A 15,577-nucleotide genomic window follows, 5' to 3' on the forward strand; every position below is an offset into this window, starting at 1 on the left:
ACAAGCTTTTTTATTTTAAAAATTCTATTAGGTATGTAGTGATACTTCATTGAGATTTTAATTTGTATTTTTAAATTGACTAATGACATTGAGCACCTTTCCATGTGTTTGTTTACCATATTTTCCTTGATGAAATGGTTGCTTATATCTCTTTGCCCAGTTTTTATTGAGTTATTCTGTCATTGTTATTGTTTTTGTGCTGTTACTGGGGATTGAACTCAGGGCTAGACAAGTGCTCTATCATTGAGCTACATCCCCAACCTTTTTGTTTTTCTTTTTAAATTTTATTTTGAGACAGGGTTTTCCTAAGTTGCTCAGGATGGCCTTGAACTTGCGATTTCCTGCCTCAGCTTCTCAAGTAACTAGTGTAGGAATGTACCACCATGACTTGCTTCATTATTGAGTTTTAAGAGTTCTTTATATATTGCAGATATGTGTTTGTGAGCAAATGTGTGATTTGCAGATATTTTCTCCCAGCCTGTGGCTGGGGCAAGTGAATTCTTTATACCCCAAATAACTCCAGGAGGCCTGTGTATGAGATTTGGAGGCATTCTTGGTTGAGTTCTAATTCAGCCTTACAAGAGTGTTGCTGCTAGCAAATAGTGGATTTTTAAGAACAAATTTTTGTATCTCTTCTTGCTTATAACTGTAAAATTTGCTCATTATAGACAATTTTAAAAGTACTGAAAATTGTAAAGAGGGAACAAGATTAGAGCATGCTTAGGAACTCTTTGTAGAAGTCATCCAACTGTCAAGGCCATGTACCTCAGAAGCAAGAGTGCTTGGTTCGGCCTTTTATACTAGACTATCAGAGATTTTCTTCACTTTGAGGATGGTATGCTTAAATTACCCTGTTTTGCTAGGAATTGTCTCAGATGTATGAGTGATGGGATTACAATTTGTTCTTCACAAATATGTCTGTTGCTGCGTCGGAACTGCTAGATCAGTAGCTGGCCTAAGCACTGATGTTTACAAAATATAAACCAAAGCCTTGAATATAGATTTTTTGGAATTCATAAATGTCTCCATAAGACAGAAATGGGTAAGGCTTGAAGAATTAGGGATTAATAGAAGTTGAATTAATCAAATGCATTTAACTAATATTGAGGAATATTAAAGAAAGTCTGATATATAAATTTGAAGAGCTTCTTGTCTCTGTTCCTTTATTGTTGGAAAGCATTCAGTTTGGGTACCAAAAGGACTTCATTTATAATTAAGCTCTAGCTGGTGTGGTGGTATGCACTTAAAAGTTCTAACTACGACGCTGAGGCAAGAGGATCTCTTGAGCCCAGGAGTTCATGGTCAGCTTGGGCAACATAGATGTCTTAAAAAAAAAAAAAATCAGCCATACTATTTACTTGCCATGTAAACATGGAGTAATACTTAACCTACGTTTACTTGAATTCTTTCACTTACACAATCTGAATAATTATGCATATCTGGTAGAGTATTATAAGGATTATAAGAAGTAGGGTAGCATGTATAAGCCATTTTAGTATATAGTGCCTGATACATTGTAGGAACCTATATATATCAGAGGTATTTATAGTTATTCCCCCTTTTCTTTACAGTTACTAGTTAGGAAGAGGAACTAAACCTGGCTACTGGATTGATGACCACTCACAGAGGGAAGATCTTTGAATGATGTTTGTTTGCCCTCTCCCAGAGTTACATTTTTATACTACTATTTGCTTTCTAGGCTATGAAAATAATACAATAGGATAAAGATAATTCATGTTCCCATGAAAAAAAAAATCTTTAAATCAACTGCAGTTGAGAAAAGAATTAAGGTAAATGTCTTCAGAACATGGTCAGATTGTCTGAGTGGTAGGTAGAAGGGTGATTAATACTTCTGTAACAATTTCAAAGCTGTTTCCAGCAGATGTTGTAGCAAAGTTATCTTCATGTCATTCTAGTTCTTTTGCATGGTCTCTGATCTCTTTTCCTTATTTCTGCACATTTAGAACCTAACTTATCCCTCCTCCTATAATGTGTATGGGATTCTATAATGTTCTGATGTTCTAGAGGGACAGATTGAAATGTTATGATTTACCAGTCATACTATCTAACAAACTACTGCAATGCATTTTGTTTAAATATGATGTTTTAGATCATGAAAAATGTAACTGTTTTATTTAATTACATAAGTTATAACTTCTGTACAAAATATATTTTAAAATATATATATATATTTTTTTGCAGTATTGGGGATTGAATCCATGTCCTAGCGCATACTATCCAGGTGCCCTACTACTTAGCTATATCCTCGGCCCTTTTTAAAATTTTATTTTGAGACAGGGTCTTAAACTTGTTATCCTCCTGTCTCAGCCATCAGAGTACCTGGGAATACAGGTGTGCACTACCACACCCAGAAAAAAAGAGATTCTTGGGCTGGAGTGTAGCTCAGTGGTAGAACACTTGCCTAGCAGGCATGAGGTCCCAGGTCTTAACCCCAGTATCACAAAATGAAACAAAACAAGATGCTCTGTTGCACTACAGCTGAGTTTGCTCTGACTTTTCTCAAAATGTATGTAAACTTTTGGGGTTGGAGAATAGCTTATCAGAGTCATTTTTGTGATTTCCATGTTTGTTCCATTTTTATTTTATGGCCAGATATGCAAAGGTATTGGAAATTTATGTTCTTCTATCAAAAGACTGTTATTTATATGTTAGAAGGGGAACCATTTTTTAAGGGCCCTCTCCTTCTGTGTCCGTATAACTCCTTGTTACAGCACTCTAATAGCATGAGGCACAATGAACAAAGCAAATCACATGGCCACACCTGATTCCTAGGAAGGTAGAAAATTGCCTTATTTTTGTCTCCACAAAACAGAGCTGGAGCTGGGCGCCATGGCACACACCTGTGATACCAATGGCTCAGAAGGCTGAGGCAGGAGGATCGAGAGTTGGAAGTCAGCCTCAGCAAAAGCGAGGTGCTCAGCAACTCAGTGAGACCCTGTTTCTAAACAAAATACAAAATAGGGCTGGAGGTATGGCTCAGTGGTCAAATACCCTTGAGTTCAATCTCCAGTACCCTCCAAAACAAAAACTAAACAAACAACCCAGAAGTGATGAACTGCATTAGTGATCCCATGGTTCTTTTTTGTGTTCACAGTGTGTTCATATCTCTCTTCCTACTGTAGGCATAATCACTCAACTCTCCCCAAGAACATTTTCTGAAATTACCTCATTCATTCACAACATCAAGCTCAAAGCTCAGTATCTCTGGGTGGTGTGCAAAAAGACCTTCCCTTAGTTCCGATGTGGCACCTGTTGCTCTGAAGACTTCAGAACCAAACGGCTAAGGTATATAAGATAAGGGGGTGGATGACTAAAAATACCTCTGATATATTTTAGGTTCCTACAGTGTGTCAGGCATTATATCCTGCTCATGCTCTGACACCGTGGTGCAACTAGGAAGGATAATTGCCCAAAACAATTCCATTCAGAAAAAGGAAGAATCAGAGGTATATATCAGTCACAGCGCTATAGCAATTTGACAGTTCCCACTGGGCAGGCATTTTGGGCAACCCCTGTCTTGGGTTGGAGAATGTTCCTTAATTATGTCCAGATTCTTCTTGGGAGAAACTTCTATGTCCATTCTTTTCCATGCCCATTGGCTCTGTCCTCCTGGAGTTCTTTTTTTTCTAGCAACTTCTTGTTACAATTGAAGTGAGCACTGGAGAATAAGCCCTCCTTGGAAGCTGAGTAATTTTCTCTGTAGCTTCTTGTCTATAGAAAACTGCCACCTATTGGTTGTCTTAAATATTCAATCATCATAGTCCTTTTTAAATCCAGACTAATAGTTATTTTTTTAGTACAATTCTTAAAATTTTGTTGGCTTCTTTTCTATTTGACTGCATTCAGCTTCAGGCGTCACAATAGCCAGAGCTACAATTTTTGCTTGATGTAGTTCTGATATTTCCTGTATTTCTCATCCCCCCCGCCCACCACCGCCACCTCTGCTCATATTTCCTTGGCTCTATTAGGGTTCTAGTTGGAGACGACTCCTTTAGTCTCTTTTTCTTGGACCAGGTTCTTCTAAGCACAAGAATTTACTGAGTGCCATGTTAGTTTGTGCTGAGTTTTAATATCAGGTATGGCTTTGATTTGATTCTTACTGAGGTTGAGTTTTAATCAGCTGTTTTTACTTCAAAGGCCTTCTCAGTTTTATTTTTAAGTGTTTGGAGCTGAAAAGTGATTGCTTTTTCCAATCTAAAAAGTCTAACTTTTAAAAAAATTATTTTTGTGTTAAAACTATACATAACAGTGGGATTAATTTTTATATAATTGTACATGCCTACAACATACTAATATAATTTGGGCAGTTTCATTCCCTGATAACTTCCCTTTCCTCCATTCCCCTGTAATCCCCTTCATTTACTCTGTTGGGATCCCTCCTATTTTCCTGAGATTTCCCCCACCCTGTGTTTTTCTTTTTTTCTTTTTTCTCTCATATGTATGAGAGAAACATAATGACCTTTGACTTTCTGTGTTTGGCTTATTTTGCTTGACATATGTTCTTAAGTTCCATCCATTTTCCTGCAAATGACGTAATTGCTTTCTTCTTTATGGCTGAATAAAACTGCATCGTGTATGTATACTTCTTTGTGGTTTGGCTATGAGGTGTAATATGTAGGGATATTCAGAGATGAGATGAAATTGTGAGAGGTGTAACCTCATCAGTTCATTCTAGTTTAAATGGATGGAATGGTGGTAACTTATAGGCAGATGGGACATGGTTGGAAGGGTTCATTTTCCCTGTGGCCCTTTCCTTTCTCTCTAGTTGTTTTCTGCTGCTATAGATGAGCACTGCCTCTGCTCCCTGCTACCCCATCCTTTAGTCATGGCTCCAGAGCAATGGAGTCAGACATTTATGGACTAAGACCTTTGAAACTATGAACCACTAATACTTTTCCTCCTTTAATTGTTCTGGTCAGGTATTTTGTTCACAGTAATTTTATCCAGATAAGTATCTGTTGAGGGACACCTTGACTGATCCTTTGTGGCTGGCTGTTATGAATTGTGCTGCTATAAATATGGGTATGCATGTATCATTATAGTATTCTGACTTTAATACTTTAGGATAAATGGAGGAATGAAATAGCTGGGTCATATGGTTGTTCTATTCCTATCCTTTATATCTTTGGTTTTGAATTCTTTTCTTACTTAATTGCTTTTAAATCAAATGGTACTATTCTGACTTCATGTTTTCCTTGCATGAGTTTCTCTTTGTCTTAGTTACTTTTTAAAATCTGACTTTTATTGGCTCATTTTTTCCTTTTGCATTTTCATCTAATCTTCTTTTTCCACCAGTTTCATGGAGGCTGTGCCTCCTTGTACTCTAGAGTGAGTGCCAAACTATTTTTAGAGCTTTTTCTTTGGCTCTGTCACTATATCCACCAAGCCCTTCTTTGAGGATTTCAGAAGCTGTTTCTTTTTCCTTTACGGGAATATTTTTCTTTTTTCTCATGGATGGTGTTTTTCTTCTTTTTGTTTTGTTCCTTTTAAAAGTGAAATCTGACAACCGTGTTGTCTGTAAACAAATATGTTCCTTTTACCCACTTACGTTGGAGTTAATACCCTTATGGATCTATTGCTTAGTTCAGGGAGCCTATATAATCCCAATTAAATTCTCAGCTTCTAGAAGGCTTTCACTCAGGTTATATCTTACCTAGTCTCAATTTTTCTGGTATGGGTGGAATTTATGTAAACTAAAATGTTGAGTGCTTATTGCCACCAGGAGTCATCCTTTCTTTGCCTTCTCTTATGTTTTTCTCCTTATAAGGGACTGTGCTCAAAATGTAATGTGTTCTTGCAAACTACCCTTCAGCTTTCATCCCACTTGTTTTCTGGAAGTTTTGCCCTCCTTGAATGTGCAAAGATGAGAGTAGGAGGAGAGGGTGTGTGTGTGTGTGTGTGTGTGTGTGTGTGTGTGTGTGTGTCAGGGACAGTGATCTCACCAACACAAAGATCTGGTAATTTAAAGTTGGCTGCAGTTTTATAATTTGTATACTCTTTGAGACTGAATCAGGTAACCAACAGCAGAGGTTGTTTGAACCTCTTTTTATGTGTGGCCTTAGTTTTATGAGTCTTTAGCTAGTTATAGGATGAAAAAGCTAGTGTTTTATGGCTAGTGAAATCTTTCCAGATTCTGGCAGTAGCTGTTGGTTTTAGTTTTACATGAGGCAATTTCTTGGATATTTTGAATCTTCAGAAATTGAGAGGTTGCATTGCAGATTGAAAGGCGCACATTGTTCTAGACTACAAGTTTGTGTTCCTTAATTTCTAGTTTTGGCTTCTGATACCCAGAGACGACTCATGGTCCAATGTCTGGCAATATGATTCCTAAGAGTAATTATTGCAATATTTACAGTTTTATGTTGTGAGTAGTTATTATGAATTTTACAGTTTCATCTGCGTTTAATGTTATATAGCATTTCTGTTTCAGATAGCAGCAGTGGCAGCAGCAATGTTTCACTTCTTCAGGAAGCCTTCAGAATCTAAGAAACCCTCAGTTCCAGAGACAGAAGCAGATGGATTTGTCCTCTTAGGTGAGTCTTTTTAAGAAACAAGATCATAATTAGATGAATTGTTTTTCCCTTAAAAAGTACTTGATAATTATGATTAGTTTTTAAAATATTTATTACTAATTTCAGAATGAATTTATGTGTATAATTTAAAAAGTGAAGTCTGTAAAAAAAGAGTTCAGCAATTACGTGGAATAGTGTTATCAAATTAGACTCTTCTTACACATTGGTTTGGCTGCATACTTCTAATTATATTTGTAAACTAGCTGAGCATGGTGGTGAACACGTGTAATCCTTGGGAGGCTGAGGCCAGTGTCAACAACTTAGTGAAACCCTGACTCTCATGGTCCCCTCCCTGGGATGTTCCTCAGGGCCTTCCTTTCCAAATATTCTACCTCTTACTACCTGTCAGACTGGAGTGACCCAGTCAGTCTGGAGTCTGCTACTTCACATTCAATAGAAGTAGGGTTGGTTGGGACTCTTGTTCATCATCCCTTCTCTTTAGGATTTGGTCTTGTGCTTAAAGGTACATGGATTTCAGCTCTATGACTCTTTTCCATTTATTGATCTTTATCTCTGGGAAATTAGAATAGAGGTTTTCTCATGGATAAACTTTATCATAGAATTTCCAAGTTTCCCAGCCAAGTTTTGGAAGGACTTTGTGTTTTTCTGAGTTTGTCTTGTAAGATATGGGACAGGGCAATGATTAGGGTGGTCAGAGTTGTACCAGGATTGGTGTTTTTAGTGGACATTCTTCTGACTGGGATAAGGTCTGGTCCCTTGGATCTGACTGCTTATCTGACCCTTCTTTCTTACCAAGTTGGGGATTTGTGCCTTGTTTTCAAAGTTAGAACTGGTTCTGTCAATTCCAGTTAATACTTGCCTTAAAAGATGCTGACATTGCCTTCCTGTCGTCTTCTGAATTAGTTTCACAAAAAGAAAAACTCCAAATACCTCAGGCCTCCTGGGAAATATCTCCTTCACAATAAATTCATCATAAATTCTTTTCTCAGAAATTTCTTCCAACAAAGCCTGGTTTTCCAAATTGTGTTTTGTATTTCTCATTCTAACATCTCCATAGTATTAAGACATATGCAGAACTTTGCTCTTTTTTGTTGTTACATTATTAGAAATCAACATTATTCTTTTTTGTTATTTTGTAATCATTTAAGAATGTTGAGTGGGGTGCACTGGCATCTTAGAGAGCAATACAATTTCAAATGCTAGACCTTAAAAACTTTGTGTACATTTTCTTCATGTTTATCTCTGTTGCCTGCCACTTGGGACTATTTCAGAGACAAGTTTGACCACAAGTGAAGTGGCCCTTGGTGTTGCTTTTTATAAGAATTACTCTAGTTCTGCTGATGATTGTCTCTGTTCAGCCCTGTTTCCCTCCAGGCGCAAAGCTTCATCTCTTCACCATTTTTCATGAAAAATGGGTGTGGACCTCTTATTCTGTGTGCTTAACTCTCCTCACGTTTTCATGATACCAGTCAGCATCATCTCTTCTGTTTTTTCTCACTCTTCATCTCCCTTATTTCTCAGGAGCATCTTAGAGGCTCTACAGTGAAGTGCAGATAAGTCTGGAGTCAGACTGCCTGAGTTGACATCCTGGTTCCACCATTTATTAGAGTTTCTACCTCCGGCAAATTATTTAACATTCCCAGGTGTCATTTAGCTTATCTAGAAAATAAGCCTGTTACCAGTGTCTTTCCCATAAGGGTACTGGAGGATTGAATGAGTTAGTGTGTGTAACATACTTAAAACAAGCCTGTGAGTGAGGTGGTACTATTTCTACATACAGATGAGGACTTAGCTTTTCCAAATTTCTCTAGCAGATATGGAATGAGCTCAGGCAGTCTGATTTCAGAGCCTTCTAACCACTGGACTATTCGTGCTGGTGGTTTTGTTGTTGTTGTCATATTGCCATATGTTTTAAAGATTTAAACATATGGAAAAACAGGAGCAAGAAGTTTGAGTGGGGATTTCCACAGTAAGATGACTACAGATGATGATAATATACTGTATATTTCAAAAAGCTAGAAGGAAGGATTTTGAATGTTTTCACCATATCAGCAGTTTTGATTCTAAAACTCCCTGGCCCTTTTTATTTTTTGAGACAGGATTTTGCTAAATTGCTGAGGCTGGCTTTGAACTTGCTATCCTCCTGCCTCAGCCTCCTGAGTTGCTGGGATTACAGGCATGCACCACCATGCCCAGCTTTTTAAGTACTCTTTAAAAAACAAACACCAAAACCAACCACCAACAAAAAATTGTATTCTCTACTATTTAAAAGAGAAAGCACTATTTTTTTTTTTTTTTTTGTATTTTTACTAAAAGAGCATTGCTATTGTATTACTGTCCATAAAGTTTGGCTCTTATTTTGGCTACCTCATTATTTTTACTAATACTTTAAGTAGTATTAAAATGTTGCAAATAACAGTAATACCCTTGAAATTGAGCAAAGGTGATATTCATTGTTTAGTTAATTTAAAAAAAAATCTTTCAACAGTTAAGGACTTAACTGAAATTTGTGATAAAATTCCTGATAGATTATTTAGAATCTAATTAATTTTCTTTAAAAATAGTATGGTAAGCTGGGCATGGTGGCTCATGCCTGTAATCCCAGTAACTTGGGAGGCTGAGGCAGGAGGATCACAGTTTCGAAGCCAGCCTCAGCAACTTAGTAAGGCTGCAAGCAACCTAGTGAGACCCTGTCTCAAAAATAAAAAGGGCTGGGGATGTGGCTGAGTGGTTACGCACCCTTGGGTTCAATCCCTGGACTTAAAAAAAAAAAAAATAGTGTGTTAAACTCTGTTTAGAATAGGATGGCATACTGTTGAAAATATTTTGGTAAGTGTCAAGTAGGTTAAATGGCACATATGAAATACTTTTGATACTTTTATTATTAACATAGCACCATATATGTGCACACACATGTATTTTGATTAGCATGTAGCCATCTAAATTTTTTCTTATTAAGCATCATGTTCAATAGGTACATTACAGGAAAATAAGTATATTTGATTGGGTTTGTGTTTATTGACTTTTACAGGATACAACTAAGTAAAGACTTAGAAACAATTTATAGCAACAGCTTCTTAGCAATATGAACTCTACAGAATTTGTTATTTTGTTATGTAGCCTTTAGAACCTGTTTCTGTATAGGATAGTCAATTATGTTGTTAAAGCTATAAAAGAACTAATTTTTCCCATTTGAGAATACCTTTTCTTAGCCTAGTGTTTTGATTAATGCTAATAGGTTTTAGATCACAATTATTTGATGGCATTGCTGAGTTGATAAAATCAACGCATGATGACTTAAAATTCAGGATCCAAGCAGAGCACAGGCACTTTTGTTGATAATAGGAATATCTGGGCTGTTCCTACACAATTAGCTCACATTTGGATGGAAAGCCTTTCTCCCTATTAAGATTTCCAAAGCTTTTAGTCTTTGTTTTAGTCCAGAGTGCTGAATAAGAGTGGGATGGGGGAAACCTAGTAGAAAAACATCCTTTCCCTTGTAGCCAGTTTGTATTCACAGAAGAAGGTAATAGCTGTTCCTTCATTCAGTAATGAAGTTGAAGTAATCCTCCAGGGTGCTCATTTTACACAAAAACAAATTGCAGTTTTCATTTGCATCACTGGGTGGCGATTTTTCATAGTTTTATGCTACTGTTTAAACACCCAGCAGCATGGCACTATTTGTAATTACCAGGATTTTCTTCTGTTATGACATATTTAATTGTACTTTTAACACATTATCTTTAAGTTGATTACAAATTTACTAGTGTAGTGTGCAACCTCATAGTTATTTTAAATTAGGAAAGGATATTTCCTAGATGTTGGAGTATAATTCCTTCCAAAACCAAGACAAAGGAATGAATTAGCTTATTATGTTATAGCAAAAATAAGGAAAAATAACAACAAAATCATAGGATATAAAATGAAAGGAATAATTTAGGCTATTGTTGTTATATTCACCAACATTGTTGACCAAATATTGAATGTAACTCTGGAGCAGGCAGAATAAAATTAGGCAAGCACTATTACAGAGATTAAAGGAGTTGGGTTATAGTACAACTGAAATTCAACATGTTTTTCAGAATATGCAGGTGCTTCTTTAAGTAGAGCATAGGAACTTCTAGTTTCTACTAAGATAATTATTTTGTAAAATCATTAGATTTAAAATCAGTTTGGTAATTTACAGAAAAAAATTTTATCTTTTAAGTATTGATATTGAAATATGTAATTTAGTCTCACTTTCTGTTTTCTACTATAAATGACAAATCAGATTTCAGAAAGCAATGTGTTATTTTTAAGATTTTTTTTTTCCTATTACATATTTTTCATCCTGGGAAAGAAACCATGCATACATATTTAAGTTAGACTATCCACTTTTTGTTTGGAAATTTTAAAGATAATCTCTTCATTTCTGTTTTGTTTTCTTTATTTAGAAGTAGAAACCTAGCTGTGTACATTAAAAATCTACATTCCAAGGAATGAGGGACAGTAAGGAACTTTAATTCTGTACAGGACTGAAGGCTTTAATTAGAACAACAATGAGAAAAATCCATAGGTTTTCAGCATGTGCTTGGTATATTTACTCTTTGTTTTCACAAGAGAAATATATCAAACCTTAAAAAAAAGAATGTTTATGGATTCAAAAAGTAATTTATCCTGTCTCCTTATGTTATGCAGAAAAATTCATGCACATTTAACTTATTGACTGATCTTTGTGTTTTTACTCTTGACCTTTAAATTCTAAAGGAAGTATGCCAGGATTTTTCAATTAACTTCATTATGCAGTAAAATTGCTTATTTTCCCATTAAGAAATTTGGAGTTGTGTGTTTAATGGATAGAATTAACAGAACTTTTACTTTAATTTTACATAATTCTGGTCTACCTGGTAATCCAGCAGCATTTCAGTTTCTCAGAGGTTAGCAAGGCTGCCCTCCATGTAGGTTGTACTCCCCTCTTTTATCTCTTTGAATGAACAGAGTGAGAGGGAATTGGAATTGCAATTGCATGGGGGCGAGGGAGAGATGCCAACTATGCTGAGGGACAGAACTGAGCTCTCATTTTTCTGTTGACTCAAATGTAAATTAGGCCTCTGTCTCCTTAAGTCTGTGGTTCTAACCTGCGATGTATTAGGGGGCACTTTGAGAATATGCTGGTGCTGGGGCCTGTCCCTGGGTTCTGATAGAATGGGTATGGGATTTAGTGAAAGGTTGGTGGTTTTTTTTGTTTGTTTGTTTCTTGTTATTTCCCCCAGAGTTCCCCAGATGGTTCTAGAGTATATGCAGGGCTGAGGAGTACTGTAGTTCACTCTCTATAATTTAGTAATTGTATACTGTCAAATAATATGTTAAGACACTTTGCAAAAGACCTCATAAAATACAAAGATAAAGTCTCTTCCACTTAACTTAGTTGAGTCATAAACATATAAACAAAAAGCAAATAAGACCACACAATTTTAGGGTAAATATACTTCCTCCAGTACATTAAAGCAGGAAGCTTAACAATTCTAAGATGTGAAATTTGTTTCTACATATAATAAATACATATAATAAATGTAATAAATACATATAATAAACAGATTTTTTTTTGTTTTAAGTCACTGGACCAGATGTGAAACATCTTGTTAAATTAATTATACAAACATGAATTTTAAGTTACCTATGACTTTTTGTCTTTAGCCATAGTATATCTACATTGACTTTAAGTAAAATTTGATAAACACCTATAAACTTTTCAAAGAAGCATCCAAGTTACCTTTTTATTGGACTAAAACCTTTAGGCAGTCATAGTTTTAGTTATAACTGTTGAGGTGGGAGTTGACTAGTTTACTATGGTACTACTTTATTGCACTTATTCAGTACAATATCAGTAGGGAAAAACTTTAAGTATGTGTGCCATAGTATGTAAATGGAGTTTCCTTCCATAGTTCCTTATAGGATTTCCTAATGATATAACTTCCACATCTGAGACTATTTAATTAAAAAAAAATTGTGATAAGTAGCTTTTATATTTTTACTTAAAATTTATCTCATTTTGTTGAGGAAATAAGTGTCAAGATGAGAATCTAAGTAGAACGTACAAACAAGTATGAACCCTGTATTGAAGTAAATCAGATAGTGTTGAAAGACTTCAATATCTCTCTGATAATTTCTTTTAAATGGTACTGGGGATCAAACCTAGTACCAAACGGGCTAGGCAAGCACTCTACCACTTAGCTATATCCCCAGCCCTTTTTGTTTTATTTTATTTTAAGAAATTTAAATATAATGAATATAATAAATTTTGTTGCTCAAGCTGGCCTCAAATTTGCTGTTCCCCTGCCTTAGCCTCCTGAGTAGCTAGGATTACAGGCAAGCCCCACCTAGCCCTCCTTTCTTGTTGGTAATCTTTATAACATAGTTGGCCTTTGTTAGTATCCACAGATTCAATCAACTGTGGATCAAAAATATTAAGGAAAAAAAATTTTGTCTGTACTTAACATGTACAGTTTTTTTTGGTCATTACTCCCTAAACAGTATAGTATAACAACTATTTATGTGGCATTTACATTGTACTGGGTATTTTAAGTTATCTAGAAATGATTTAAAGTATATGAAAGGATATATGTAGGCCTTGAACATCTGAAAATACCTCATGGGAGTTTTGGAACTAACTGGATACTGAGGAACAACTGTAGTTACTATTCTTTTATATTTAAGTGATTATCTTTATTCAGCATCTTGTTTTCCCATTGTATTCAACTGAAGCATATTAGGAAGAGGAGTTATTATCATTGTTACAAAAATGTGATTTTTTTTTTTCAAAAAAGTGTATCTTATTTCTTCATTGTATCATGAGAGAATTATGCTGTTATCTTGGAAGAATGTTATGTAATAAAACAAAGCAGAAGAAAAACATTGTAAATTAACGTGATAGCAGTTTTTTCTCATTGTAGTAATCATTAAGTGAATATCTCTGTTTGGATGCTTTGCTGCTTTGTAAGGATGTTACAGATATGTGGGCCAACCTTTACCTAGTGAAACAGAATCTTAGGAGATATAGCCATGGAAGAACTCAAACTATTTCTCTTTGCTGACAACATGATTCTATATTTAGAAGACACAAAACTCCTCCAAAGAACTTCTAGAACTCAAAAATGAACTCACCAAAGTAGCAGGATATAAAATTAACAGCAATAAATCAATTGTTTTCCTATGTATCAGTAATGAATCAACTGAAAGAGAAATTAGGAAAACTGCCATTGAAAATAGTCTCAAAAAAAAAAAATTGGGAATCAATCTAACAAAAGCAGTGAAAGACCTCTACAATGAAATCTACAGAATGCTAAAGAAATTGAAGAAGACATTATAAGATGGAAAGATCTCCTATGTTCTTGAATAGGCATAATTAATATTGTCAAAATGGCTATATTAACAAAATGCTATACAGATTTAATGAAATTTCTATTAAAATTATAATGATGCTCTTCATAGAATTAGAAAAGGCAGCCATGAAATTCATTTGGAAAAATAAGACATCCAGAATGGCTAAAGCAATCCTTAGGGAGAAAAGTGAAGCAGGACACATCACAATACCAGACCTTAAATTATACTATAGAGCTATAGTAACAAAAATGTTATGGTATCGGCACCAAAACAGACATGAAGACCAATGGTAAGTTATAGAAGACATAGAAACAAACTCACGTAAATATAGTTATCTCATAATAAACAAAGGCTCCATAAACATAAACATTGGAACAAAGATGGCCTCTTCAACAGATGATGCTGGGAAAACTGGAAATCCATATGTAGCAAAATGAAATTAGACCCCTATCTCTCACCTTGTACAAAACTCAACTCAAAGTGAATCAAGGACCCAAGCATTAGACCAGAAACCCAGCACCTACTAGAAGAAAAAGTAGGCCCAAATTTACATCAGTCATCTTAGGAACCAACTTCCTCAACCAGATTCCTAAAGCGCAAGAAGTAAAATAAAGAATTAGTAAATGGGATGGCATCAAACTAAAAATATTCTTCACAGCAAAGGAAACAGGAATGTGAAGAGAGAGCCTACAGAACGGGAGAATATCTTTGCCACCTGCACCTCAGATACAGCATTGATCTCCAGGATATATTTTTAAAAACTCAAAAAACTTAACACCAGAAAACAAATAACCCAACCAATAAAGGGGCTAAGAAACTGAATAGCCAATTCAAAGAAGAAGAAATATGAATGGTTAACAAATATATGAAAAAATGTTCAACATCACAAGCAATTAGAGAAATGCAAATTAAAACTATATTGGGAGTTTATCTCACTCCGTTCATAGTGGCAGTTATCAAGAATACAAGTAACAATGAATGTTGCAAGGATGTGGGGGGAAAGGTACACTCATACATTGCTGGTGGGACTGCAATGATGCAACCACTCTGGAAAGCATTGTGGAGATTCCTCAGAAAACTTTGAATGAAACCACCATTTGACCCAGTTATCTGACCCCTCAGTCTATACCCAAAGGACTTAAAATCAGAATACTTTAGTGACATGGCCCCATCAATATTTAGCATCTTAATTCACAATAGCTAACCTATGGAACCAATCTAGGTGCCCTTCAACAGGTGAATGGATAAAGAAAATGTAGTACATATATATTACTCAGCCATAAAGAAAGATGAAATTATAGCATTGGCTGGTAAATGGATGGGACTGGAAACTATCACGTTAAGTGAAATAAATTAATTCCCCAAACCAAAAGCTGAATGTTCTCTCTCATATTTGCTGACTCACAAAAGGCTGGGGAAGGGACTGGAGTGGGGGCAGAGGGAAGAGACAGGATATGGGAATGGGAAAGACAGTAGAATGAATCATACATAACTTTCTTATGTTCATATATGAATACACGACTAGTGTAACTCCACATCTTGTACAACCACAAAAATGGGAAGTTATACTCCATGTATGTATGATGTCAAAATACATACTACTATCATGCATAACTAAAAAGAGCAAACAAAAAAATTATAAAAACATAACTGTTGAGATA

The 15,577-nt window shown here is 35.4% G+C and overlaps 1 protein-coding gene across 2 annotated transcripts in view; it reads left to right on the top strand.

Annotated features, from left to right (window-relative positions):
• Umad1 (UBAP1-MVB12-associated (UMA) domain containing 1) overlaps positions 1–15,577 on the top strand; it is a 240,761-nt gene that overhangs the window by 38,306 nt on the left and 186,878 nt on the right. Inside the window, exon 2 of one of the 2 annotated variants that reach the window (XM_071612605.1) lies at positions 6,438–6,554. In XM_071612605.1, the coding sequence (XP_071468706.1) occupies positions 6,473–6,554 (82 nt within the window). In that variant the 5' untranslated portion in view covers positions 6,438–6,472. The remainder of the gene's footprint in view (positions 1–6,437; positions 6,555–15,577) is intronic. The other variant, XM_027952798.2, reaches the window with a different exon arrangement.

Source organism: Marmota flaviventris, chromosome 1 (genome assembly GCF_047511675.1).
Source record: "Marmota flaviventris isolate mMarFla1 chromosome 1, mMarFla1.hap1, whole genome shotgun sequence".
NCBI lineage: Eukaryota > Metazoa > Chordata > Mammalia > Rodentia > Sciuridae > Marmota > Marmota flaviventris.